Source organism: Antechinus flavipes, chromosome 5 (genome assembly GCF_016432865.1).
Source record: "Antechinus flavipes isolate AdamAnt ecotype Samford, QLD, Australia chromosome 5, AdamAnt_v2, whole genome shotgun sequence".
In the NCBI taxonomy this organism is placed as follows: domain Eukaryota; kingdom Metazoa; phylum Chordata; class Mammalia; order Dasyuromorphia; family Dasyuridae; genus Antechinus; species Antechinus flavipes.
The window spans coordinates 94,451,152-94,477,071 of record NC_067402.1 but is presented as its reverse complement, the minus strand read 5'-3'; the positions used below and the strand labels follow the sequence as shown (position 1 = coordinate 94,477,071).

General features: G+C 32.0%; 1 protein-coding gene across 1 annotated transcript in view; it reads left to right on the top strand.

Moving 5' to 3' along the window:
• CNTNAP2 (contactin associated protein 2) overlaps positions 1-25,920 on the top strand; it is a 2,126,697-nt gene that overhangs the window by 957,704 nt on the left and 1,143,073 nt on the right. Inside the window, exon 10 of the mRNA XM_051962375.1 lies at positions 9,182-9,353. Coding sequence (XP_051818335.1) covers positions 9,182-9,353 — 172 coding nt within the window. The remainder of the gene's footprint in view (positions 1-9,181; positions 9,354-25,920) is intronic.

The following is a 25,920-nucleotide window of genomic DNA, read 5'->3' as shown; positions in this document are numbered from 1 at the left end:
GCTTATTTTTGGGATAGGTCTTATTATCGGGGAAACATGGTACTATGCACAAAATCAGTTCTATGTACTAAAGATATGTCAAAATTGAAACAGCTATTTTAAAGTATTATTATTATTACTATGGTTCAAAATTATCTGCAGCTCGTTATAGAAAAGATTAAGGATTATACTTATATGTTTCATAAACTTAAAAAAAACAAAATCACTTTTCAAAGATTAATTCTTTAGGGTGACGTAATTTCAGATAAGTCAACTTAAATGGTTTGTAAACAATTAGATATAGTTTAGTAGTATGTTGTTTATTGTTGTTGTTATTTTAAATGTCATTTTAACTAAATTACATTTAGTTACAAAAATGAGAGGGCATTAATTTCCAATTTTCCACAAACAAAATGGAGAAGAAATAACAAAAAAACTTTTGAAACTTATAATATCACCAAATATGAGAGTAGATAACTCTATACAATCAAAGAAACATATTTAGTATAAATATCTATAATGCTCCAGGGACAATGTATCATTTAATAATGATCTTCTAACAGTCAGTACTTCCAGAGAAGGATCAAACGTTTTATTTATTTAGCTATTTTTCTCATGTCATAGAATAAAATTATATAGTGTCAAAATGTGTGTCATGATATACTAGTAAACTTAGAACTCAATAACCGTAAAGTTCAGTAATGTTCTGTATACTGGATATAAGATCACCTTAGATCATCTAACTAACTTTGACCTGAATGGAACAATAGAAAGACTATTGCAATTGAAATGAGAGGAAATGAGTTCAGATCTTAGCTCTGGAATGTATTTATTGCCTTAGTAACTTAGGAAAATTACTTACCTCTAAATGACCTCACTTTTTTTCATCTATAAAGTGATAGGCTAAGCTAAAACTTCATGAGTACTAAGATCCCTTCTAGTTCCAAATTTATTTTCTTATAATCCTTCATTTTAAACATCAGGAAAATGGGGCCCAGGGATTTTTAAATGACTTGTCCAGACATATATCATAGGTGATAAAATGAATCTAGAAATCTAAATGAGCACTTGCCATTCAGGGATCTTTATTCTCATTGACTCCTTAATTAATTTGTTTAGTTTGAAGAATTTGTCAACATAATAGTTTTCTTTGTAATATACTCCCTGCCAATATAAATGTATAGCTATTCTTAACTTTCTTGATAGTTGGCTTTTTATAAAAAATAAAATAACATGAATCTACAGAAATATAAACCAGCACTATTATTTACTTGAATTACTCTGAAATTTCTTTTGATTAAAGCAGCCCAAAGCAACTGTGAATTCTTATTCTATTATATATATTGATTTGTCGATTGATAACTGGTCTTACTCATGTAGATGGCTAGGATTCTCTCAAATTGTCTAGTGGAACACATACATAAAAAGGAAGAGAGGAAGGAGAACAATGAAACATTTCAGTTTCAAGTTGATTTTAAGTGCTACAAGTATGTGTTTCGTGGTAACTTTTTTTATAGGAGAGAAGAGTAGAAGATGGTTGGAAAGTTAGAAGGGACAGAGTGGCTCAATAGGTACTTGTTTATTTGATATGCGTATTATAGTTATTGATAGTGCCTGCATTATTCTAAGGAGATTTGGATTTTCCAGATGCCAGAGCCTCAATAAAAGTCACAAAAAATCCACTAATTTAATTCATACTTCAAAGTTTCTATAGTCTCATATGTAACTTTCAAACATTTACATTATTCATATCTCAATATGAAATGCACATCATACTTATTGAATAGGAAAAGTGAGATTGGAAACTTTTAACAGTTTTTTGTTGTTGTTGTTGTTTTTGTTTTTTTTTTTAGGTTGAATTCATTTTCTGTTAAGACCATCTCCTTCCCTACTCATACATTGCCTGTCTACCTTCCCCTATATACCAAAGCAACATACAAAAATCTGTTCTTTCCCTTTGAGACATATCTTATGTCTCTCTGGCTTTCCTGATTTGTGTGATTTCTTCATTTTCAATCCATCATTCATTCTGCTGTCTAACTAGTCTTTATGAAATAGTACTTTTATGCTTTCATTTACCAGTTCAAGAACTTATAGTGACATATTACATAAGTTCAGAATTCCAAGTCTCAAGATACCCCTTCATGTTTTTTTCCATACTTCCCAATCAATTATTTGCTATGAATTTTTGAATACACACCATTTAATGCAGTCACACCCCATGCCCATTCTCACAATAATACCTTTGATTATGCTGTTTACTCTAGAGGAATGCCACCTACCTTCTTCTTCAACTATTCAAATCCTACCTAATAAATATATGTTCAATTTCTGATAGCTCTAGAAGTATATCTAGAATATACCTTTATATTATTCTTGACCTACGATGTCACAGTAGACAGAACACTAGGCTTAGAATCAAGAAGACTATATTTTCATGAGTTCATATCTGACCTCCAACATATAGCTGTACGTAACCAAGCAAGTCACTTAATTCTGTGTATTTATCTATAAAATGAGCTGGAGAAGCAAATGGTAAGCTACTTCAGCATCTTTGCCAAGAAACCTCTAACTGGGGTTACAGAAGGTCAGACACCACGACAACAAAAACAATATTTGAAGGGCAAATATTTAGTCTTTAATTAGAAGAAAAAGAAGCATGTAACAGCTGTAGAGGAAACAACCAACATATTTATAATTAACTGTTATAGTGACCCACAAGGATTTATTGTTATTCCTAAATACTAAAATATTATTTGCATAATTACCATAAGCAAGAGTGGAACTTAAAAGCTCGTTTTGCTGTATCAATTACAGGTAATTATCACAACTTGATAGGCATAAAGGGTTTGGGAATGGAATGAGTGTATTTGTAAAACAAATAGGACTTAGGTATTTGTTAAGTGTACCTATTTTGTTTTCCTTGTTTTATTTTAGCCTCCCCCCACTCCCATTATAGCTATTTCCAGAAATTTAGCATTCTCTTGCTATTTCTTGAATTAAAACAACTCCTTATATAGTTCTCCATCTAGGAAGTATATTTCACTAAAAATGCTCTTGGCATTCATTTATTTTGTGTCTGTGCTCCTATTTTTCTGAATTTTACCACTATGCCTTAGGCACAGTCTCATACTGAAACTTCCCTTAGCACTTAGGACCGCCTTATCCTGAAATATCCATTTTTCCCTGTAATCTTCCAACCTGGGGATATCTCTCTTCCATGGCAGTCCTTTTTATCCACTGCTGAGTTCCTCACTTAGCCTTTATTTTTGAGGAAGAACAAGGCTGGGCAGCCTTCATTTTCCTTCATTCTGGCTCTGCTTTTGACTCCCTGGATTTGCCACTAGGCCACTAGGTCTCTGCTAACAACTCAGCCTTTTCTTCATGACTGGGGTCTCGTCACTCTGAAACATCCATCCACCAAGCCAGTCTCATTTGCCAGCCCTTTTCTTCCACTGGTGACTTCCTCCTGAGGCCTCCATTTTTCTCAAGATCCTAGGTCAGCCACTCTTTAGGTTCCTCCTACTTTTGTTTCTAACATAGTCCTGACAAGTATTTTTCCCATTCATCTTCTACTCCCCACTTTCTGCTTCTTTTTATACATTTCCCCATCCATTAGAATATGTTCCTTAAGGGAAGACATTATCTTTCTTTTTTGCTTTTATTTACATAAGTACTTAATAAGTATTTGTTACCTCTTAGCTTGCTATGTAGATGCTAGCCTTTTCTCTCTAACTTACTTCCCCTCTATCACAACACATTCATCTAGTGCCCTGGTCCTATTGGAGCCAAATGAGAAAAAAAAAAAAAGGCGTAGTTATTAATTATCATCAAAAGCCAATAAAATTGGGTTTGTCTCTCCTCTGGCATCTTATAACATGGCCTTCAGCAAGTTTCTTAAGGCTTTAGTACTCTAAACAACTCTATAATAAAAGGATTTTTAAACTTTTTGTTTGTTTCACAGACATTTCCATAATGTGCACTCATTCAGAATAATTTTTAAAAGCATAAAATAAAATATAGATTCACATAGGAAACCAGTCATAATGAAATTTTTATTAATGTTCAGTCATTTTTCTGTCATGTATGATTCTTCAAGACCTCTTTTGGGATTTTCTTGGCAAAGATACTCTAGTGTGATGCTATTTTCTTTTCCAGTTCATTTTACAGATGAGGAAACTGAGTCAAACAAGGCTAAGTGATTTGCTCAATCATACAACTAGTAAGTGGCTAAGGCCAGATTTGAGTATGTCTTCCTGACTTCAGCTATGACACTCTATCCACTGTGACACCTAACTGATGCATATTGAAATAGATTAATCAAAATATTAAAAACCAATTTCACACTCCCAAATTAAGAACTCCTGTTCTGTTTTTTAAAAAGAATAAATACCTAGTAGTTATATAATTCTTTAAGCAATTTCTGTACATTTTGTCATTTGATCCTGGGAACAACCTTATGAAATTGGTGCTATTATTTTCCACTTTTTACAGATGAGGAAACAAATATAATGAGTTTAAGTGCTTTGTCCAAGATCATCATGTTTATAAATATCTGCCACAGGATTCAATTGTAGGCCTTCTTGACTCCAAGTCCCATCATCTCCTTTGTCTCTTAGCTCTAAGACTATAAATTTCAGAGATGACACCTGAATTGGTAATAGGAGTTTCATCACTAAGGAGTTCCCTATCATGATGAAATCATAGGTCAACTTTCTATTTCTTATGACTTCAGGTAATAAGTGGTCTAAAAGTATATAAATGTGCATGAAGTCTAGGCTGGTCTTATCATTACCACTCCAATCCTGGCTCAGGGGGAAATCGAAATATGGAAACATTCTAAAAAATTGTCTTAGAGAATAAGTCATGGGGTTATCTGTGAACTGTATTACATAAAGTTAATTGTTTTTGAAATATAAGATTTGCTTTGTAGCCTAAGTCTAAATGAGATTGGAATCAATGTCAGTACAAACATCAGTGTGTTTTTTGACTGATGTATTTATAAATTACATTTTGAAAACTTAATAAATGAACACATATTCTTTGTCAGCAAATAATTGAAAATTTAGGCTAATTCCAATCTAAGTGGAAACTCTCATTTGGATAACTCTCAAAAAACTTCAGACTCACCCAGAATAGAGTGGCAGGGGCCTGGCTCACAAGAGCAAAAGATATTCAATCAAGACTTACTATTAGTAAGATCTGGTTATGTTGGAGAGGAATTCATCAGTTACTGTCAGATCAGTAGCAATAAGAAGTCTTTGGATTCAGTTGCAGGACTTTTCTACAAATATCAAATATTCTCTTTGAATTCTAAAAATGCAAAGACAATGTGAATCTCCAATCTATTTAAACAGTTCTATTACTTCAATGTAAATCCATCCATTACTGCAAATCCTAATTGTTTTGCAGTGACAGTGGTCATGGTAATAGTGCATATTTTTTTCAGTTTTGTAGATACCTTTTGTTTTTTGCACCTGGTGATTTTCTGACTTTGTTCCAATAAAAATCCTGCATCATAACAATGAAATAGATTTAGGCATAACCCATCTAGAAAGGGAGGAAATTTGACAGTGTGCTCAACATTGATGTCTTGAGTAAGTGGAATAGGGAAGAATTAATTTTTTAAAATTTTAAAAATTAACATTTGAGTTCAATGTTGAAGAAAGTCAGGGATTTGGGGAGATGGAAATGAGGAGTAAAAGTCTTCCTAGAAGGAACTGAATAGTTATAATTGAAGAATAAACAACTACTCTTAGTGATTTGTTATATAAGATTAATCTGAAACTATAATACTATAATATGTTGTAGGGTTTTGTTAAGATTCCTATAAATATTATTGACAACTCATTTGGAGTAAATGCATATGGGAAATTATGGAGAAACTATAACATTTCAACATTGATTTAAATTAAATAATATTAAATACTTAATGTTAAAGTTAAAATGATTAAAATATATTTAAATAAATATAAAAAAGTGCTTCTGTAAGATGTGTACCTAGATTTCGGAGTGGAGTTTACTGCATTTTTTCCATAGTAGAAATAATAGGAAGCTAATACTACATCTTAGTGAATATGAAAGTAACATAGTCAGACCTGCACTTAAATGAAAAACAATTCTGAAGCTCTGTGAAATGGGAATTGCAGTAAGAAGAGACATATGGCATAGGGATAAGCTAGAAGATTAATGCAATAGTCTGTGCTGGAGGTAGGACCTGGATTATATTCAGAATATTAGTGGAAATAGTTGCAAAATTTTTATGTTAGGATTGTGAGTAGGACAGTTTGGATTGACTCTATCATGCTACCTTGAGTGACATCTATATTGACAGAATCACTTGTAACATGGCAGCTAGGTAGTTTCTGTAAAGGGCAGTATGCCAGACCTAGATCTGACTCCAAGTCTATTATTTATGTTACCCTGGCCAAGATACGGGATCAGTCTTAGTTTCTTCATCTGTAAAATGGGGATAACAATAGCTTCTACATCACAGGGTTATTGAGATAACATATAAATAACTATATAAATACCAACTTAAAAATTTAAAGATGAATAAGAACAAGTAAAAAATGAAATGTCCCTATGTATGTTTGTTTTGTTTTTTTAATAATTAAATTCTTTCAGAATGTCATCCATAGTGAAAAATGAGAAAACTTGACAAAGGCAAACTCCAAAATTGATCAGTGCTTACCAGGGATATTGTCATGAGTGACTGATGAAGACTTATTTTATGAATTTAATTATATTCAATCTGTTCTGATATGTGTTTATGCAGCTGCTACTTCAATAAGGGTCTTATTCATCCAAATAGATCTACTCTTTTTTGTAATGGTTCTTTGAGGCAAAGTCTGAGTATTTGGAGACTGCATATTAAAAAAAAAATACAACAACAACAACAACAACAACAAAACTAATGACAACCTTGTTAAGAATATTCAATAAAACTGCAGCGGGATGTTCACTCACAGCTAGTTTTAGACCAAGGCCTCCATTCAATTGTACCTTGATTAAGTTGATTCGAAAACCATTCTGAAGCATACAGGGGTCTCAACAAGCACCTTTTAAAAGAATCAGCATTCTTAGATTGAGATAATTCTATAGAGAGGTTTCTTGGATGAAAAAAATTGTTGTTTTATTTTAGCCAGCAGAGGGCACTAGAGAAGATCAAGACTCAAAATACTTTTTTTTTTTAAAGCAAATATATATACAATTGCTACAAAATATTTTACATAATGCTATTTAAAATTTAAAAATTAAGTTTTATATAAAATTAACATGACTAGCAAAGGATCTTATCAATTCGTGGCACAAAGATGTTTAATAATTGCATGCTCTTTGAATAAATAACATCTTTTATGCAATCCTTAATTAAGTTTTTCTTTATTAACTTCTTAATAGAGAAAAGGAATAATGCTGGTGCGTTTTTTTTAATAATTCAGACACACTGGTTACACCCCTCAAAAACTGTTATTATAAATTGTAAATTTTCATTATCACAGTTTATCTGGTTTTTTATGTAATAATTTGAATCTCTAGTCTATTGAAATATTTTTATTATAATGTTACAATAAAATACAAGTTCAAGATCTGCTGGGTCTTATTATTTGACTTCTTCTACACTTTCTAGTTGTGCAAGCAATGTACCCTAATCCCCTCTGGGCATTGTTAAATCCTCCCTTCAGTTAACTACTGTGGATCCTTCTTTCCATCTTGAGGCTGAACTCTAATATAAATATTGTTAATCTCACTTGCAAAGTGAAATCCTTTAGAGGAGGGTTGGTCTGGCTTTTCTATTTGCATTCTCTGGTCCTGACACAATGCTTTGTACTCAGTGGATGTATTAAATTAATGATTTTTAATTTATTCATTGAAGGAAATATAAGATCAAAATTTTAGATCCTTTCATGGAAAAGAAAAAAACTGGAATATTTAAGGTTTATAAATTTTGTATAACTATATATATATAAATTTTGTATAACAAAAACTTGTATTTTATTGTAACATTATAATGGGTTATGCATATTCTTAACATAAACTTCTTATCCATAAAAATATTAATACATAGTCTTTCCTAAAAAAAGATATATGATTATTATTCTGTTCTGTTAAACATATTGAACAATAAAACTTGAAACATCTAATATTACAGTTTGTCTTCCAGACTTTACATATCTGAGAAGAGCTACAGCATTAACTTTTCATTTTAGATTCATCCATTAGCATTTTAAACCCTAACTATATATGTGCATATTATATGAAAGTTATATCTAAAAAGGGTCATGAAAAAATAAGTCTTACTTTAGACCAGACTCAGTAAGGCACAAGACTGCTATTAAAATAAAAGTATCTTATCTGTGTAAAATAATATATAATTGGATTAGTTGACCATTTTAGATAGTTGTCTGCAGAGAGCAGAGTTTTTAGTGAAAAGGGCACAGAGAGCTAAATTGTGATGGTGATAGAAAGTTAAGGTCAAAATCCTAGTTTACCTCTCTGCCTCACACTTTAAAAAGACAGGTTCAGATGGGTTTTAGAGAAGGAGGGTAGTATAAGGAAATAGGTAGCCAGGAAAATAGGAAAAGATGTCAATCTGAAAAGAAAAAGTGAAAATGGTGGGATACATTTTCTTTACCACTCTTAAGATATTAAAAGGGTCAGGTTGCTTACATTGATTACCACAATGCAGCTTCCTAAGGATTTCAGTTTGTAAAAGGGGAATTGTCATCTATATTAACCATTCAGGTGTAATTTTTTTTTTAATTCATAGAATCATAGTTCCAGAGCAGGGCTTGGATACCACATAATCTAATCCATTAAAAAGAGGTCACCTAAGTAATACACATTAACTATGATATTTGAACTCAGGCCCTCTGACTTCAGAGCTATTACTCTCTCTACTATCTCACATTGCCTTATCTTATGAAAGAGACTTGGACTTGCATAATGAAACTGCTGCAATACGCATTTGGCATCCAATTGGTTCGTAATCTTGAGCAAAGTTTTCCCTGATCTTGAATCTCCTCACCTGGAATATGAGTGATTCAACTTAAATGTCTCTGATGTCCACACCAATCCTGAGATTATATCATTTGAAGGAAAGATGTTATTTGGGGACTGTGGTTATAATTAGGACAGCTAATGGTTGCTTTTTAAAGCCTGTCACAAGTAGAACTCAGTGTTTCTTTTTTCTATTTCACAGGTTTTCTTACACAGATGAATACTTCAGATCATTCTGTACTACAACCTTCCTTCCAAGGGTGTATGCAGCTCATTCAAGTGGATGATCAGCTAGTCAATTTACATGAAATAGAACAAAGAAAGCCGGGCAGCTTTGCTAATGTCAGTATTGACATGTGTGCCATTATAGACAGGTAAGTGATTATTTTTGCTTATAATTTGAGTTGCTTAAATATGCTAATTTCCTTTTTATGCAGTGAAATAAAATATGTGATGTTGCAAAATCTATTAAGCTGTTATTAAATAAGAATAGTGGTTTAGTGAATGCAATGGTAGAACTATGACTTATTCCATAAAATATGCAACCAAATGAAGGAAAATCATTTGATCCCAATATTTATCCACACATGGATAGAGTTTATAATATGTTTTGTTGTAATCTAGATTCCTATCAAAATCTGCCAGGTTTGACCAATTATCAAGGGCTTTTGATTGTTTGTTTGTTTTACCAGAAAATTTTAGTTTTTATAGGAGAGATAAAGCTTTATCTCACCTCCTACAATTCTTTTCCTCTTGATACCAGTAAACAGTGATTACCCTTCAAAGACCTTATTCCTCCCACTTTCATTATCATCTCTTTTCCAGCCACAGCCTATTGACATCTGGACAAGATCTTCAAGAAAATGAAAGAAAACCCACATACATTCTTATAGATTCTGTGTGTGTGTGTCTCTGTGTCTCTCTTCTGTCTTTTCTCTCCCTCTCTCCCTCCCTCCCTCTCTCTCTCTCTCTCTCTCTCTCTCTCTCTCTCTCTCTCTCTCTCTCTCTCTCTCTTTCTCTTACTCTCTCTCTCTTTCTCTCTTACTCTCTCTCTCTTTCTCTCTCTCATGCATCTGTGTTGTTCTCTGTCTCTCTGTGTCTGTGTCTTTCTTTCTCGCTGTGTCTTTGTCTCTGTGTGTTTCTTTGCCTCTCTTCCTCTGTCTCCATATCTCTGTCTCTGAATCTCTCTCTCTCTCTTTCACACACACACAGATACACACACACTCTCACTATGTCCCAATAACTCGCATACAACATATCTATTTTGGTATGGCTAGTATACATGACTCAGTGGAATGTTGAAACGTTTGTATTAAATAGTAATGACTTGTCTCCTTTTTGTTTTCTACAAATATCTACCAAAAATATTTACAAATACAAAATAAATATCTAAAAAATAAGATATTCTTACCTATAACATTTTGATCCATAAAAAAAAATTTGTCTAGCTATTGATAAAAACTAAGATGATATTCTTGCCTGGTTTTTTAGTCAGGTCTTAAAATATCTATTGGAAGTTTCATAGCCTCTGAGACCATTTGTTTTGCTTTAATTTCATATTTTAACCTTTTTAAAGTTCATGTCATTTTTATATGTTTATTTTTCTTAACGAAATACTAACAATTTTTGTTTCATTTAGAAGTACATCTTTACTCACTAAATATAATATTTAGAAGTGTTCTGATGGGTCTATGATGTCAGCTTGGTACTCTTTGCAATCTTGCAACTTCACTTACTAGTTATTTCTCATCCTCTAGGTTCTTATCCATGTTCTTCTATAAATCTTCTCCAGAGTAGCTACTCAACATAATAGAGATGCTTAGGGTTTTTTTATGTCTTAGATATTTCATAGATACAACTTGAAGACTCAGACTGTGAATTTGTTATACATCACTTTGGCTAAGTGACCATCCTTTTTCATTCATGTTATGGCTGATATCTTTAATGCTATGTGAGCATAAAATTGTGCTTCAGCCTACCTATACTCACCATATATCTGCCCATTGTCCAATTGCAGTTTTAATCTTAGAGAGATTATCTTGTTCTCTTTTTTTCAGCTATATAGCATTACTGAGAGCACTATGGCTTCCTCTACCATGACTTCTCAGCCCCAAATCCCTAGCCACCATCATGCCTCTGGGATATCTCATGAAATGTAACACCTTGAATACAGGAGTGTTTGTCTCACATATTTACAACCGCAGTATTTGGCACAAAGCCTAGTACATAGGAAATACTTAATAAATACCTTTTCATTCATTTATTCATTCTCTCAATCACTAGAAGAATAGTAATTATTTAAAAATAGATTTTTATATGAAAGAGAGATGTAGTACCATCAAAAGTACCGAATAGTGTTGTGCTCTAGTCTTATTTCCTTGTCATTTCTGGACCCATATTATATATCTAAATTGTTCTTTCTACACAACACTCTCTCTTTATTTATATCACACAGTTTCGTATGATCTTATAAAATTCTTGTGAAGCAACTTATTGGAAAAGAGATTTTTAGGTTTTTTAAAAATATAATTAGTGAATAACATACACAAAAGTTGTTTTTCCTATAGCTCTTTAAATAATTGTGTATGAAGATTTCAAATGCTTTAGAAAAATGTAATAAAAGCTATCAGTTCTATCCTTCTATTTTTATAAAAAGTGTTGTACATGTCCAGCATTCTCAAAGATTTGTAGATGTTAAAGAATAAGCATATGGATTATTAATTAATGATGCTTCTTGATAACCTTTTGGGGGCACTTAATATTAATTGATTCTTAATCCATTCTTTTGAGATCTTCCTCCTTTTTGACATAATGTGAAAACTAATTGCTGAGTATCTTCTAACTGGGTTGCTGCTTATGTATTTTCTCTGCATACATTCTGTGATTTCTAGACATATTTTCTAATTTCATTTTCTTGATTCCTAACTTCTTCCTTCCTTCCTACTTCCTCACATAGAACATTAGCTACTCTGAAGTGTTAGGTTCCAAATATGTTGTTTCTATTATTATTAATGTGAGAATACTCACTAAAATTTCAGTAAATTCACAGAAAATATCTAGATTTCACCTAAAATATACAATATGTACATGAAAGCATGTCTATATGATTGTGTTCATCCATGTACTCTTAAAAAATGTTTTCCCCTATAAAAATGAATAAAATCGTTTCCCAGAATGTAGCATATTTTTATTATATCATATTTTAAATTATATGCTGGACATATGTATGTATTCTGATTATATGGGTAGGATTTGCTCAGCATGTCTATATATGTCATGACACTATTTGGAACTGGGTTAGCAGTAAGAGAATAAAATAGATAGTAAATAATTTTGGGCAGAACAATCTATACGTGTCTGACTTTGCACAAAGTACACCAAAAAAATCCAACCTTGCATGTGACATTATTTCGGCCAAAATAAGTTATAACCAGACAGGCAAGGAGCTAAAAACGTAAAGCTATTTGTTCCGATACTAGCTAGCTTATCTACATATTATATTAGCAGTCAATTCAAAAAGATTTTCCTCCTCAGTTATACATATATTGTATGTTGTAAAATTTTAGTGTCTGGTTCATTTTCCATTTCAGTAACTTTAGTGGTAGGACAAATTCGGTCAATGATGCCAAATTTAATTCACTCAATCTTTGTGGCCTGGATAGATTTCACAATAGTGGTCTTTCACTATATGAATTTTTTACATACAATATATTCCTATCATTTGCTAATAAGAAATTATAATATTATGGTACTAATGTTATTATTTAACACATTTAATTTTTAAAATGCATATTGTACAGAATTTCATTCTGAAAACACATGTAAATAAGTGTTTATATAATAATTAAACTGACTAAGAAGTATACAGTAGTAAAGAACATTGAACAAATATATAAATCATGATTCTGTTTGCGCTTCTATTGCCAAGGTTCTGTTTGTACTTCTATTGCCAAGGTAATAATTTCTCAGTTTTAATTAGATGTTCTACTTTGATAAAGTCATCAAGGTCCATGAGGAAATGATAATGGATTCAAATTTTTACATCACTGGTATTTCATAATAAAAAATTCTAATTAGTAGGAAAATTGATTTATTTCATAATATTTGTTGACATTCAAAAGGTAGACCATTAAAAAAAAAAGGCAAACAAAGAAATTAGTGCCACTATATTTTCTGGAATTGAATGCAAATATATTAACTATTTAGCAAAGATTGACTTTAGTTGTTTAAGTTGAATTAAAGAACTATTCCATTTTAGGACAACAGGAAGAATTGTATAGATGATCTCATTTAAAAAGAATGGATCTGCATTAATTGTTGAACATGATAAAACATTGGAGGAAAAAAGCAATTTCTTTCTTCTGATAAATGAAATGCTATTCAATTCATGTCATATAGATAAACAGCCTGATAGAACTTCAGTGTAATAGGAATGCAATGAAACACAATAAATTTAAAGGACTTTACATGCAGAGCATATTAAAGCATTTTAATAGCCCTTAGTGCTTTAGAAGACACCTATTTCTCCTTGAGTGTAAATACACACAGTCCATTAGATAGTAACTTATTCCTCATCCATAAAATGGGAATCATGGGTACATTTCAGATCATCATTTTGAGGATGACATGAGATCCAATGAAGTTGTAACATATATGCATTTTACTTATGAGAGAGGAAAAAAAAAACCTAAAAATTTAAATAGAATTAACAGTTCTTTGAATCTCTCTACACAATGAACACAAATCCTGGAGTGTCAGCAGTGAGAAATGAATCAGCTGTTATCTCAGTCTTAATTCCATATGGTTTTCATACTTGTGAATACCTCCTGTTGCTATGCAATTTTTAGAATCTCTTCTTCAAAACACCCATTCTATTCATTTTGGTTAGACTGGCACACCTATTGAGAGATCCAACATTACTGGCCAACTAGAATTCCCTTGCTAAGTTATTTAGAATTCTTCTCTGTCAACGCTACCTCATGGTAAAAGTGGTACACACACACACACACACACACACACACACACACACAAAGAAATTCCCTAGTGGTCTTTGTGTCCTTTAATATACTGAAACCATTTTAGGAGTATTTTCTCCAATCATCATTTTTCTTGTTATATATATGTCAATATGTGTATATGGTTATGTATATATAGATTATATGTGTACATAAATGTATGTGTGTAGGTAGAAGTATATGTGTATTTAAATAATAAATGGAATTGGAGATTGATGATAATGATGATGATGATGATGAAGGAAGGAATTGGTATTGGGGAAGATCATGAAATGCTTCTTGATTAAAAAGGGATTTGAACTGAATAATTGAAGCAAGATGAGAAAAACAGGGATGAGAGAGTGATCTAAGGAGAGAGAACATTCCAGGCATGGGGAACCACCAGTGAAAAGGCACCAAAATGCTACTGTTTTTTAAATATATACTATCTTTTGGGGCAATTTAAGCACTTCCAAGGATAATTTTTAAAAATATTTCTCTAGATACTGACTTTAGAACTCAACCCTTTTGTAAGAAGTGATTCACTATAATGTTTAAAGAGGGCTTCTCAAACTTTAAAGAGCAATAACAATAGGAATTGTAGGCATATATATATATATACTAAATTTTCCTATAGCTAAGAATATTATTGTTCCTGAGATCCTTGAGTTTGATATCTCCATTCAGGCTTCTTTCTGTTAACCAGCACTACCTTCTTTTGCCTTCTCTTTTCTTTTCTAGTAATAGCTTCCCTCTCTTTTCATCCAGCCTATTTTTACATCAAAGTATAATCTCCTATTTCTTATAGAAAGTCCTATTCTCCCTGTTGAACTCCAGTTTAGATTAATACCAACCTGATTATTTGGGAAATCTGTCAGATGATTAGTTGCTATTAACATGAAATCTTCTCCCTTTTCTACAACATTCCACTGCCTCCCTTTGGTTTTCTTCAATGTCCCTCCTTTAATCCCTTCAATTCCTTAGCTATTCGATTTCTTTCTGAGAAGCAGTGTTAATTTGCCATGACAACAACATATGCAAATATATGATCTGACCAAATTACCCCATTTTCCCCCAATGCTATTCACTCTTTGCCTAGCATAAGTTTAAATTCCATCCTTCCCTCCACCTCTTATATTCCGTAGCTTTATTCAGGGCTTGAATCATTTGTCACTTCTTTAGGAAGCTTTTCCCGATTTTTTAAAATATTACTGCTTTCTCTTTATTCTTCAAATTATCAAATGTGTCATTATTGGTTTCCTTATTATGTTTCCTTCCTTTCCCTACTTCAAAAATAAGTATTCCTATGTGTTCCCGGGGCCAATCACAAAATCTTAAAGCTAGGAACTGCTTAATAAATAAATGCCTGTTGGATTAGATCAGTAGACAGAAGATTCTGATTAATAATACCAAAAATTTCACACCTATAGGAAAGTAAGTTTGTAGTTTGCCACAGTACCCTCACAATCCTTCTATGCAATTTGCACCTTCTTGGACTTTGAAAAAGGAACAGTGATTTTTTAATTGACTTATCCTTAGATCACTTGCCAATCTAAGCTTCTGAATAGGGTGTCATTGTATCTGTCTTTAAAGTACAAAGAAAACCACAGACTTTCATAAAGAAATGTATTGTTCCTTTTATTAATAGCAAAATACCCTAGGGGATAGTATTCAGTGAAAGAAAAAAAGTAAATTAGTCATTTTTAAAGACTCAGAGGCAGTCCCACTCCTCCTTATGGCACATAAGGTTGTTTTCCTTTTACTAAGACAAAATAAAAACTATTTCCATCTGGGCTGGAACATATCTAGGCTTTGACATTTAAATCTCAAGGAATGTTTAGTGTATCCAAGTAAAAGCATTAAATCAAGCTAAATATTTTAAGATTAGTGAAAGGGATAAAATATAAATAAAATCATACTATACTTAAAAAAAAAAACCCTACAGGTTGATCTTTTAAATAAGTTGTTCCTGAATGTTTATTTTTCTAACTTTTGAGTTATCTAAAATGTTTTGAAAATCAATTGCAAATAATAAAAGAAATTCCCATTTCCCCCACAAATAAGATTATTTGTCCAATTATAAGTCCAGCTTAAACACACACACACACACACACACACACACACACAAACAAACACACACATACCCCGATTTAATATGTTTTCCCACTTAAGATAATTGCTTTTGTAAGGCCTCTGGGAAATATTGTTTAAAAAATTCACTATACTATAAATCTGAATGAGAGGAAACTAAATGACATGCACTTTTTCTTTATGTATTTTGGAACCAATAAAGTTTACCTTTTTTGTATAAAATCATTTACAAATGTCTTCTTTAAATTGCATTGTTATTAAATCTGTTCAGGTAATTTTACCTGCTCATTATTAAAATAATGAAACCAAGGAGAAGTACTAAAGAACAGCAGGACTTTTTGTTTGTTTGTTTTAATATGTGTGTGGGTCTGAATGAGTGATTATTTTTTAACTTGCCTAAAATTTTGCTTTGTCATTCAGTATTTGGATAGTTTTCTTAGAAAATAAAGCCAAAGATGTCCAAAACAAATGTTATGTGTCTTCCACTGATCTCTTTGATATTTTTCTGTTCTTTCTTTTCTTCATCGTCTCTTCATCTTTTTCCTCTTCCTTTCTTTTTTTTTATCTACTTCTCTGTGTCCTCCTTTTTGAAATTCAGTAGGCTCTTTTACTCTTTATTGAGATTATATTAAGATTATATGTGTTCTTGTGAATATATCTAGCCATGCCATTCTGGAGAGCGATTTGAAACTATGCTCAAAAAGTTATCAAACTGTGCATACCCTTTGATCCAGCAGTGTTTCTACTGGGCTTATACCCCAAAGAGATCTTAAAGAAGGGAAAGGGACCTGTATGTGCAAAAATGTTTGTGGCAGCCCTCTTTGTAGTGGCCAGAAACTTGAAACTGAATGTATCCCCATCAATTAGAGAATGGCTGAATAAATTGTGGCATATGAATGTTATGGAATATTATTGTTTGGTAAAAAATGACTAGCAGGATGATTTCAGAGAGGCCGGGAGAGACTTACATGAACTGATGCTGAGTGAAATGAGCAGGACCAGGAGACCATTGTATAATTCAACAACAATATTACATGATGATCAGTTCTGATGGACATGGGTCTCTTCAACAATGAGATGAACCAAACCAGTTCCATTTGTTCAATAATGAATAGAACCAGCTGCACCCAGCTAAAGAACTCTGGGAATTGAGTGTGAACCACTACATAGAATTCCCAATCCCTCTATTTTTGTCTGCTTGCATTTTTTGATTTCCTTCATAGGTTAATTATACTTTATTTCAAAGTCTAGTTCTTCTTGTACAGCAAAATAACTGTATAGATATGTACACATATATTGTATTTAACATATATTGGTCTACCTACCATCTAGGGGAGGGGGGAGGGAGAAGGAGAGGAAAAATTGGAACAAAGGGTTTTGCAATTGTCAATGCTGAAAAATTACTCATACATATATCTTGTAAATAAAAAGTTATGATTTAAAAAGATTATATATGTTTTTTTAAGGACAATAATTATTAAATTATTGATCCTTGAGAGCAGGTTCTATGTTTTATCTGTCTTTGAATCATCAGCATCCACCATAGCATATTGCATATTATAAGCATATTTTGATTGTTGGATTGAACTATCTTTTTTGGACAAAGTTCTCTATTTTTTTACAAAACAATCATTATGGCATTAAGTAAATATTAATTAAGTGTGGCTATGAATTCATTGAGAAATTTCTTAGACTCTGAATCTCAGTCTGTTAACCAAATTGCACTTACATCAGAAAGAAAATTATTAGAGGAGATGAATGCTGATAGAAAGGGTGGATAGAGGGAGATTGAGATGTGAGCTTGGAATGAATTTTAATGAATGAATTAAGACTTCTGACTGGAATATTTATTCATTAGTAAACATATCCTCTCAAATGTCTTAGAATCTACTGATATATATCCTGTAGGACTTCTTAAATACCCCCATTAAGGGTGTGTAGAGGATTAACTTTGTTTAACTTGAATAAGATGCCTTTTTAGACTGTTATCCTAGTGCCTCACAGTTATTTTGCTTCTCTGACACTGAATCAAAAAATTCATCAATATGGAAATTGTTTCATGGATATACTTCAGTAAAGACTCCTATTGAGCCAATATATATAGGCTATCAAAAATGAATTATAGTTCCAGTGAACTTCAAGCATTTGGATTGTCTATTCAGTGGCTAAAAAAAAAAAAAAAAAAAAAAGAAGAATAAGCTTTTTCCATCATCAGTATCAAAAAATGTGGTAGATTTTTAGATCATTTTTGTCAAGTCCTTCTACTTTACTGTTGTCATCTTCATCTTCATCATAACCACAATGACTAACAATATAACTTTCATTCAGTTAATTAATTTTTATTAAACTGTTATCCTATGTGAGCTGCAAGAGGGAGAGGAAGTGAAGTGAAGGGGAAGAAGTATAAATCATGGTTCCTGCATTCAAATAATTTATAATTACTTAATTAAATAGAAGGCATGTTAGGCATACTCTATGGATAGAGTTCTGGAACTGGGGTCCAGAAGACTTGAGTTCAAATACAGTCTCAGACACCTACTAGCTTTATAACCCTAGGCAAATCACTTAAACTCTCAATCTGTTTCATTTTTCTTATCTGTAAAATGGGAGTAATAATGGCAGGAGATAATGATATCCCAGAATATTTGTAAAGATAAAATGAGAGGATATTTTAAGTTAATTTTATAAAACAAAGTCTATATAAATACTAGTTATTCAAAATAAAAAACAACAATAATAAATCATACAGAGCAATAAAATGTAGCATATTAAAAATATCAGATAAATGATTTATAGCATAAGGTTTCTCCCATGTTGTCTAAGAAAGCTTCATAAACTTAGAATTTCAAATGGAACCGGGATTTAAAGGAATGAAAAGACTTAACTAAACAGATAAAAAGGAGAAAAGCATTAGAGATTAAAAAAAAAAAGGACAAAAAAAAAAAAAAACTGAGTAAATAAACCTATAGGAAATGTCAGAACCTAAGAGCCTTGAATGCTAAACTTAGTAATTTGTATTTTGTGGCCAATAAGAAAGCATTTAAGGTTCAGAAAGCTAATGATGATTATTCTACCTCTGAACTTCGCAATCTAGAAATGCTTATTTGAAGCTCAGAATCCATTTTCCCTACACCTCCAAAATAAAACATTCTTAGTTAAGACACTGCCCTGCTATTCTTCCAGAAAAATAGTGATTACCGCCAAAAACAAACAACAAGCAACAATGCAATCCTACCTAGTCAGAAATGAAGTGGTTTTCTTCTTGCTATGGGGGACAGCTAGATGTCCTAATGTATAGAAGAATACTGTGTTTTAATTCAATTCTGAGTTCAAATTTTATCTGACATGCTTGTTTGCTGCATGATTTTATACAAGTCATTTAACCCTTTTTTTAGGCTTAGTATATACAAATCTTTAAAATGGAGATAGTAATAGTCTTCACTGTATGGTTCTGAGATTCAAATGAGATAACATGTAAAATTTGTAAATTTTAAAATCCTGTATAAATACTACAAGAGGTAAATGTGTACAGTTCTTCATTCCTAAAATTAATAGAAAAAAATCTAAAATATTAAACTAAATTATCTGTTTATAGGAAACATTTAATTATGATAAAGCAGAACTTAGATTTTTAATTCATAGATAGTTATTGGTTCTTGTTCTACAAGTATAGTATTACTATGCAATGTTTCCTCATTTCTATTTTGAAGACATCAAGAATTACACATGTTCTAGGTTATAACAAGACAATTTTAAAAAGTGATTCATAAATAGGACTTCAATTCTGAATTGTGATGCATTTCATTGGGGAACATAAAAGCTATGATGTGACATGGTAGAGGTAAGAAGGGAATAAGAACCATGAATTGAATAGTAGTCTTTTAAACTTCTGATGCTAATCAGCTATTAATTTGAGTTAATCAATTAAGTCTCTGGTTTTGCTTTTCAACTTAAAAAACAAGAGGATTGGACCAATGATTTCTAAGTTTCTTCTAACCCTAAAATTTAACAATATTTTGTGATGTTAATGGTAGGAAAGTATCTGTAACAGTCTGTTGTTTTCAATAAGCCGATCTTTTTTCTTCTGCGGTCCCATTCATAAGATTTTTAATATTATTTGGCAAATGAGCTCCTATTAGTAAATCTCATGAACATAAAAGGATTTGAATACTAGTGTTGTTGAAAAGATAAAGGTATTTCTTTCACACAGTTTACATCTTAAAAATTACCTTTTTTTCCCCCAGTAGAATACATTAACTTTATTCAAAAATATATTTTGTTTTGTTTTGTTTTTCTCTTATTATCCAGCATTATTTCTTTGATAAATCTTAAAATTTTGGAGTCTCCAAGGGAACTTTTATTAATTAAATTTTTTAAATCTTTTTTTGATGAGAAAAGATTTTTTTTAATGCATTAAAGAGTATCTGGGTTAGAATCTTAGCTTTGTTACTTTCTTCACTTACAAATGGTGATAATTATTATGTTTTCACTGAGACCTCCCACTCTTGTTTATTCAGATAGGAGACAGGAAGGATTTTATAAATCTTGAAGCATAATACAAACATGAACTTATTAAAGGATTATATGAAATATTCCTAGAACTATTGGAACAACATCTTTGAATAATACTTTTACTATTTCATAAGTAATACAATTGGCTACTACAGCATGAGGTACTGAAGCAAAGTGATTAGCACTGCTATTTCTTGTTGCTTGTCAGCCTAAACAGGGCTGACTTTCTGGTACTTGGTTTTGTGAATTTTACGAATGATTTGAAAAGCAATAATAGACTCCTATTTTTAAAAAATCTGCTGCCAAACATGTCATTAAAGATTATGTCTAATTTATTTTGATTAAAATAGGCAAAATAATCATATCTAAGGTATTGACCTATAATAATCATTTGTCAATATAATAATTAATGATATCAAGCCTTGCTATTTTTGCTTTAATCTGTCCTAAAATTCAGGTCATATAAAATGCCTGCCTAGATCAAAATATTGATTATTTACAGGATATTAGTTAATTACATAAGACTAATTCAAGTGTTAAATGGCAGGAAGAACAACTTGGCCCAATTGTGCCTTCTCCTTGAAATAGAAGATATATACTGGAGATCTCTGGATAATTTTATTTCTTTTTTTTTCACCAGTGATCCTTTGAATTTGATTTATACAAGTTTTAAAAAGTAGGCAAAATCTGTATTACTGAAAATATTCAATGGCTCACTATGTTACTAAGAATTAACCAAAATTATTAGTGATGATGATGATGATGATGATATATTAACATTTTTGTAGCACCTACTATGTACCAGATTCTGTCCTGTGTTTTACAAATATTACCTCATTTGATTGTCATAAAATCACTAGGTAGACATTAGTACCATTTTACAAATGAGGAACCTGAAGCAAATTAAGGTTAAATTACTTGCCCAAGATTACATAGCAAATGAGTTCATCAGTTTTATTCATTCTGCATATGAGAGAGGTTCTATTCTCCTCCTCATTGATTCATGAGTCTGAGGCTACTATTGACTGATCAGCCTTTGGGAACTGTGTATTATCCCTATTCCCAGAGAGGATTTGATAAACTAACCTATTTCTCCATTTACATGGCTACCTCATAGTTGCACAACTAGTGTTTATTAAAGTTATTATTAAAAGAAACAGAACTAATAATAGGAAAACTTTCTTCCAGTGGTTTCTGGAAATTTGTATATCCCTTCTCCTCTCTGAAGTATGATTAGAGGGAGCTTATCTAAAAGTATTAGATTTAGAATCAGAGAGCCTGAGTACATAGGTTGAGTCTCCATATTATAATTTGTATAACAGTAGTAGGAAAAAAATCACCTTACTCCTTTAGGCCTTAGTTTCTTTATAAAATGTGGGGAGCTAAGTGAATGACCCTGAAGATCCCTTCCATCTCCAAAGTCCCATGTGTCAATGATACTTCTCTCTTTGCCTTTATGACCCTTCACATCATTTAGGAAAGTGTTTTCATCTGTTTTGCTGAACTTCATCAACTTCTGTGAGCAGTAACTAACTGACTCTCTCATACCTGCCTGATGGGAAGTGTTTAATAATTATCAGGTTAATTTTATTGTTATGTATTTCGCAGATTTCACAAATACTACAAAAATTCTCTCAGTCGGGCACCCAACGAGCTTTTGAGTCAAAATAGCCCATTAGCTTTAATGTCTTAAGGACCTTCAATCTCCCACATTTTGATTTTGCAAATTAAGATCTTTGCTTCTACCACTTGGAATCCCTAGTGTCAGAGAGCACAATTGAGACATATTATTTTCTGCATTTATTAAATTAACTTTGAAATCACTTTGTATTAATTTATAATTTGCATTTATTTGTTTGTGCTCTGAATCTCTCAGTGGAATGTAAAGTATTTGAGGACAGTCGACTTTAAAATTTTTTTTTTCTTTATCAGTCACTCCCAGCAAAATGCCTTGAACATACTGGGACTTAAGATATATAATGAATAGAATTGTATTATAGGGATAGAAAATTAGGTACAGGAAACCAAACATGACTAGAAGCTCTGAAATGGAATGTAGTCTGTCTACCAACTATATGCTTATCAAATTAATTCACCATTCAAGGTCTTATTTTTCTTACCTGTAAAATGAAACAGGAAGGCTAAATTCTCTTCGCATTTTGCTCTGACATTGCATGATTCTAAATTCGGCTCAATAAAGACTTCTTGAAACAGGAAAATTGAATCATGGAGTTCATAGTATGTTGGCATATAATTTAACAAGTTTAAACTTGAAGTCTCTAAATTTGCAGATTCTCTCTCATAACAGGCATAACACTGTGGGTAATGTAAGATGGACACAGAAAAATGATTGTCCAGTATGTACAAATTTAATGATGAACTTTTTCTATATTATTCTATATTCTATATTTCTATATATAATAATCTAGAAAATAATACTAAGAATTATCAAATAGGTGTGTCTTCTCTAAAACCACACTTTGTATGTCAGAGACTGTGCACCCTTTCTCATGAAAAAGGAATAAGCTTTTTTCTACATGCAAAAATATATATCAAATAGTGTTCTGTGGAGACACTGGCAAAATAGGTATATAATTATTTTAACAAATGAATAATAGAGGTAAAGCATTAACATTTACATAGTATCTACTATGTGCCATGAACTATGGAAGTACTTTCATAAATATTATCTCATTTGATCCTCACAACAACTTTAAGAAATTTCAATTGAGGAAAAACAACAGCTAAGAAACTTCTATCATAACATATAACTAGTTAGTATCTCAGCTTTGAATCTTCTTGATTTCAAGTACAGAGTTCAATCTACTGTGCCACCATCTGTCTCAGTCATAAACACCAACAAAATAATAAGCGATATTAGGAAGGGCTACACCCAGATGGTGTGCAGAGCCAAGATAGCAGGGAACAAGCAGCAACTAGTCTAAGTTCTCCAATGTCCCCCCAAACAACTTTAAATAATGCCTCAAAATAAATTCTGAAAGCAGAACTCAGAAAAGGACCAGGTAAAACAATTTTCCAGCCCAAGACAACTTAGAAGGAAAACAGGAAGGGTCTGGCATGCCAATTTGAGAGTGGAGTGGAATGAAGTGCAGTGCTGGCTATACCAGCTGAGAGAGAGAGAGAGAAAGCGAGAGAGGGAGAGAGAAAGAAGGATAAATAGGGGGCAGGGAACTAGAAAGAAGGGAAATACAAAGTAATCATAACTATGCAAAAAATTATAGTAAGTTTCTATGATAAAGTCCTCATTTCCCAAAATATAGAAAACTGAGACAGATTGGTTTTTTTTAGTCATTCCCCCAATGATAAATGGCCAAAGAATATGAAAAGGCAGTTTTCAAATGAAAAAATCCAAACTCATCTCTCTTTCTCTCTCTCTCTCTCTCTCTCTCTCTCTCTCTCTCTCTCTCTCTGTATATGAAAATATGCTGTATATCATTACTGATTAGAAAAATGCAAATTAAAACATCTCTGAGATACCACTTCACTCTCATCAGATTGGCTGATATGACAAAAAAAGAAAATGACAAATTTTGGAGTGGACGTGGTAAAATGCAATATCAATGAAGTTGTGAGTCAACCATTCTGGAGAACAATTTGGAACAATACCTTCAAAGTTTAAAAGTAAAAATATCAATACTAAGTTTATACCCTCAAAAGAAAAAAACAAAACAAAAAAAGGAAAAAGATCTATGTTATAAAAATATTTATAGCAGCTCTTTTGGTAGTGGCAAATAATTGAGAGTTGGAGAAGTAGCCATTTATCAGGGAATGGCTGAAAAATATTGCAGTTTATAATTTTAATAGAATACATTTTACTATGAAATAATTAGCAGGATGCTCTCGGAAAACCTGGAAAATATTATATGAACTTATGCAAAATTAAATAAACAAAAACAGGAGAACATTGTATACAGTAACACCAATATTATAAGATGATCAACTGTGAATGATTTAATTATTCTCAGAAATAAAAGGATCTAAGGCAATTCCAGAATGTTTACCATGAAAAATGTCATCCACAGACAAAGAACAGGAGACATTTGAATGCAGATATCATACTTTTTTAAAAAATCTTTATTTCTCTTGGAGTTTTTTTGTCTTTTATCTTTCATAATATGACTAATATAGAAATGAGTTTTATATGATTACACATGTATAAGCTATATAAAATTGATTGTATTTTCAATAAAAGGAGTGTGTAGGACAGGGTACTAGATCTCCCTCCCTTACCCAAATTGACTACTCAGAGACATTTCCAGACACAAATGGAGAGCATTTATTCCATTCTTTCAATTCATTCTTTCAATGCACAGTTCAACATGGTGTGTGTCCCCAGTACAAAAGCTAGGTTACATAGCCAAGAATCCTGGGTACCCCACTTATTCTGCTGATATTTAAATTCATTGGATGGACTAAATTATTCAGGAACAAGGAAGTGGCTATTGACCAATGGACAACAATACTTTCTATTTCCTGGGGATCACATGCCTTTCTGAAGCTTAGACCTAAAGTCTCATTTACTTCACTCTATAGTCTTCTGAGAAATCTTCACTTATCCCATTCATAGAGATAGGAGGGAGGAAGAAAATTTGGAATTCAGAATTTTTGAAAAGAAAGGTATCATTGTTTTTTAACCTATTATTGGGGGGAAATAAAATATTACCTAAAAGACAAGAGTCACAATCAAATTATGATCCCCTACTTCTCAAAGCTAATTAGTTCCAAAGGTCAAGTTTGAATAGTCTTTTTGACTTCATGTTCAGGACAATCTCCTCTGCTTTTCAAGTTTAAGAAATAGAAAGAAAGCAATAATTGTGATATTGCCTTGGGACAGAAATATTGTGTACCTACTTTCATTGTTTTAAGTGCATCAAGACTTTTGGGACTCTGTGTGTGTGTGTGTGTGTGTGTGTGTGTGTGTGTGTGCATGTGTGTGTGTGTGTAAGAGAGAGAGAGAGAGAGAGAGAGAGAGAGAGAGAGAGAGAGAGAGAGAAGGAGAGAGGGAAAGAGGGAAAAAGAGAGGGAGAAAGAAAGACAGAGAAAAATTTTGATTCACAGACCACAAAATGAAATAAAATCAAAGAAATATAGAAAGGGAAAGTATAGCAATACAGGAGTTGTAAAAAGTGTTATAATATTAGAATAAGCAAATATAGGAGAATATTAGTAGATATTGAAGTCAGAATGTACAAGTCATGAAAGAGTAGGGATAAGGATGAATGATAATAAAATGGTATACTGCTATGAAGATTTGTGTTGCATTAGGGACCTTTCTTTCATTCTGTGACATCCTGGGGCAGTAGTAGTAGCAGTGGCAGCATCA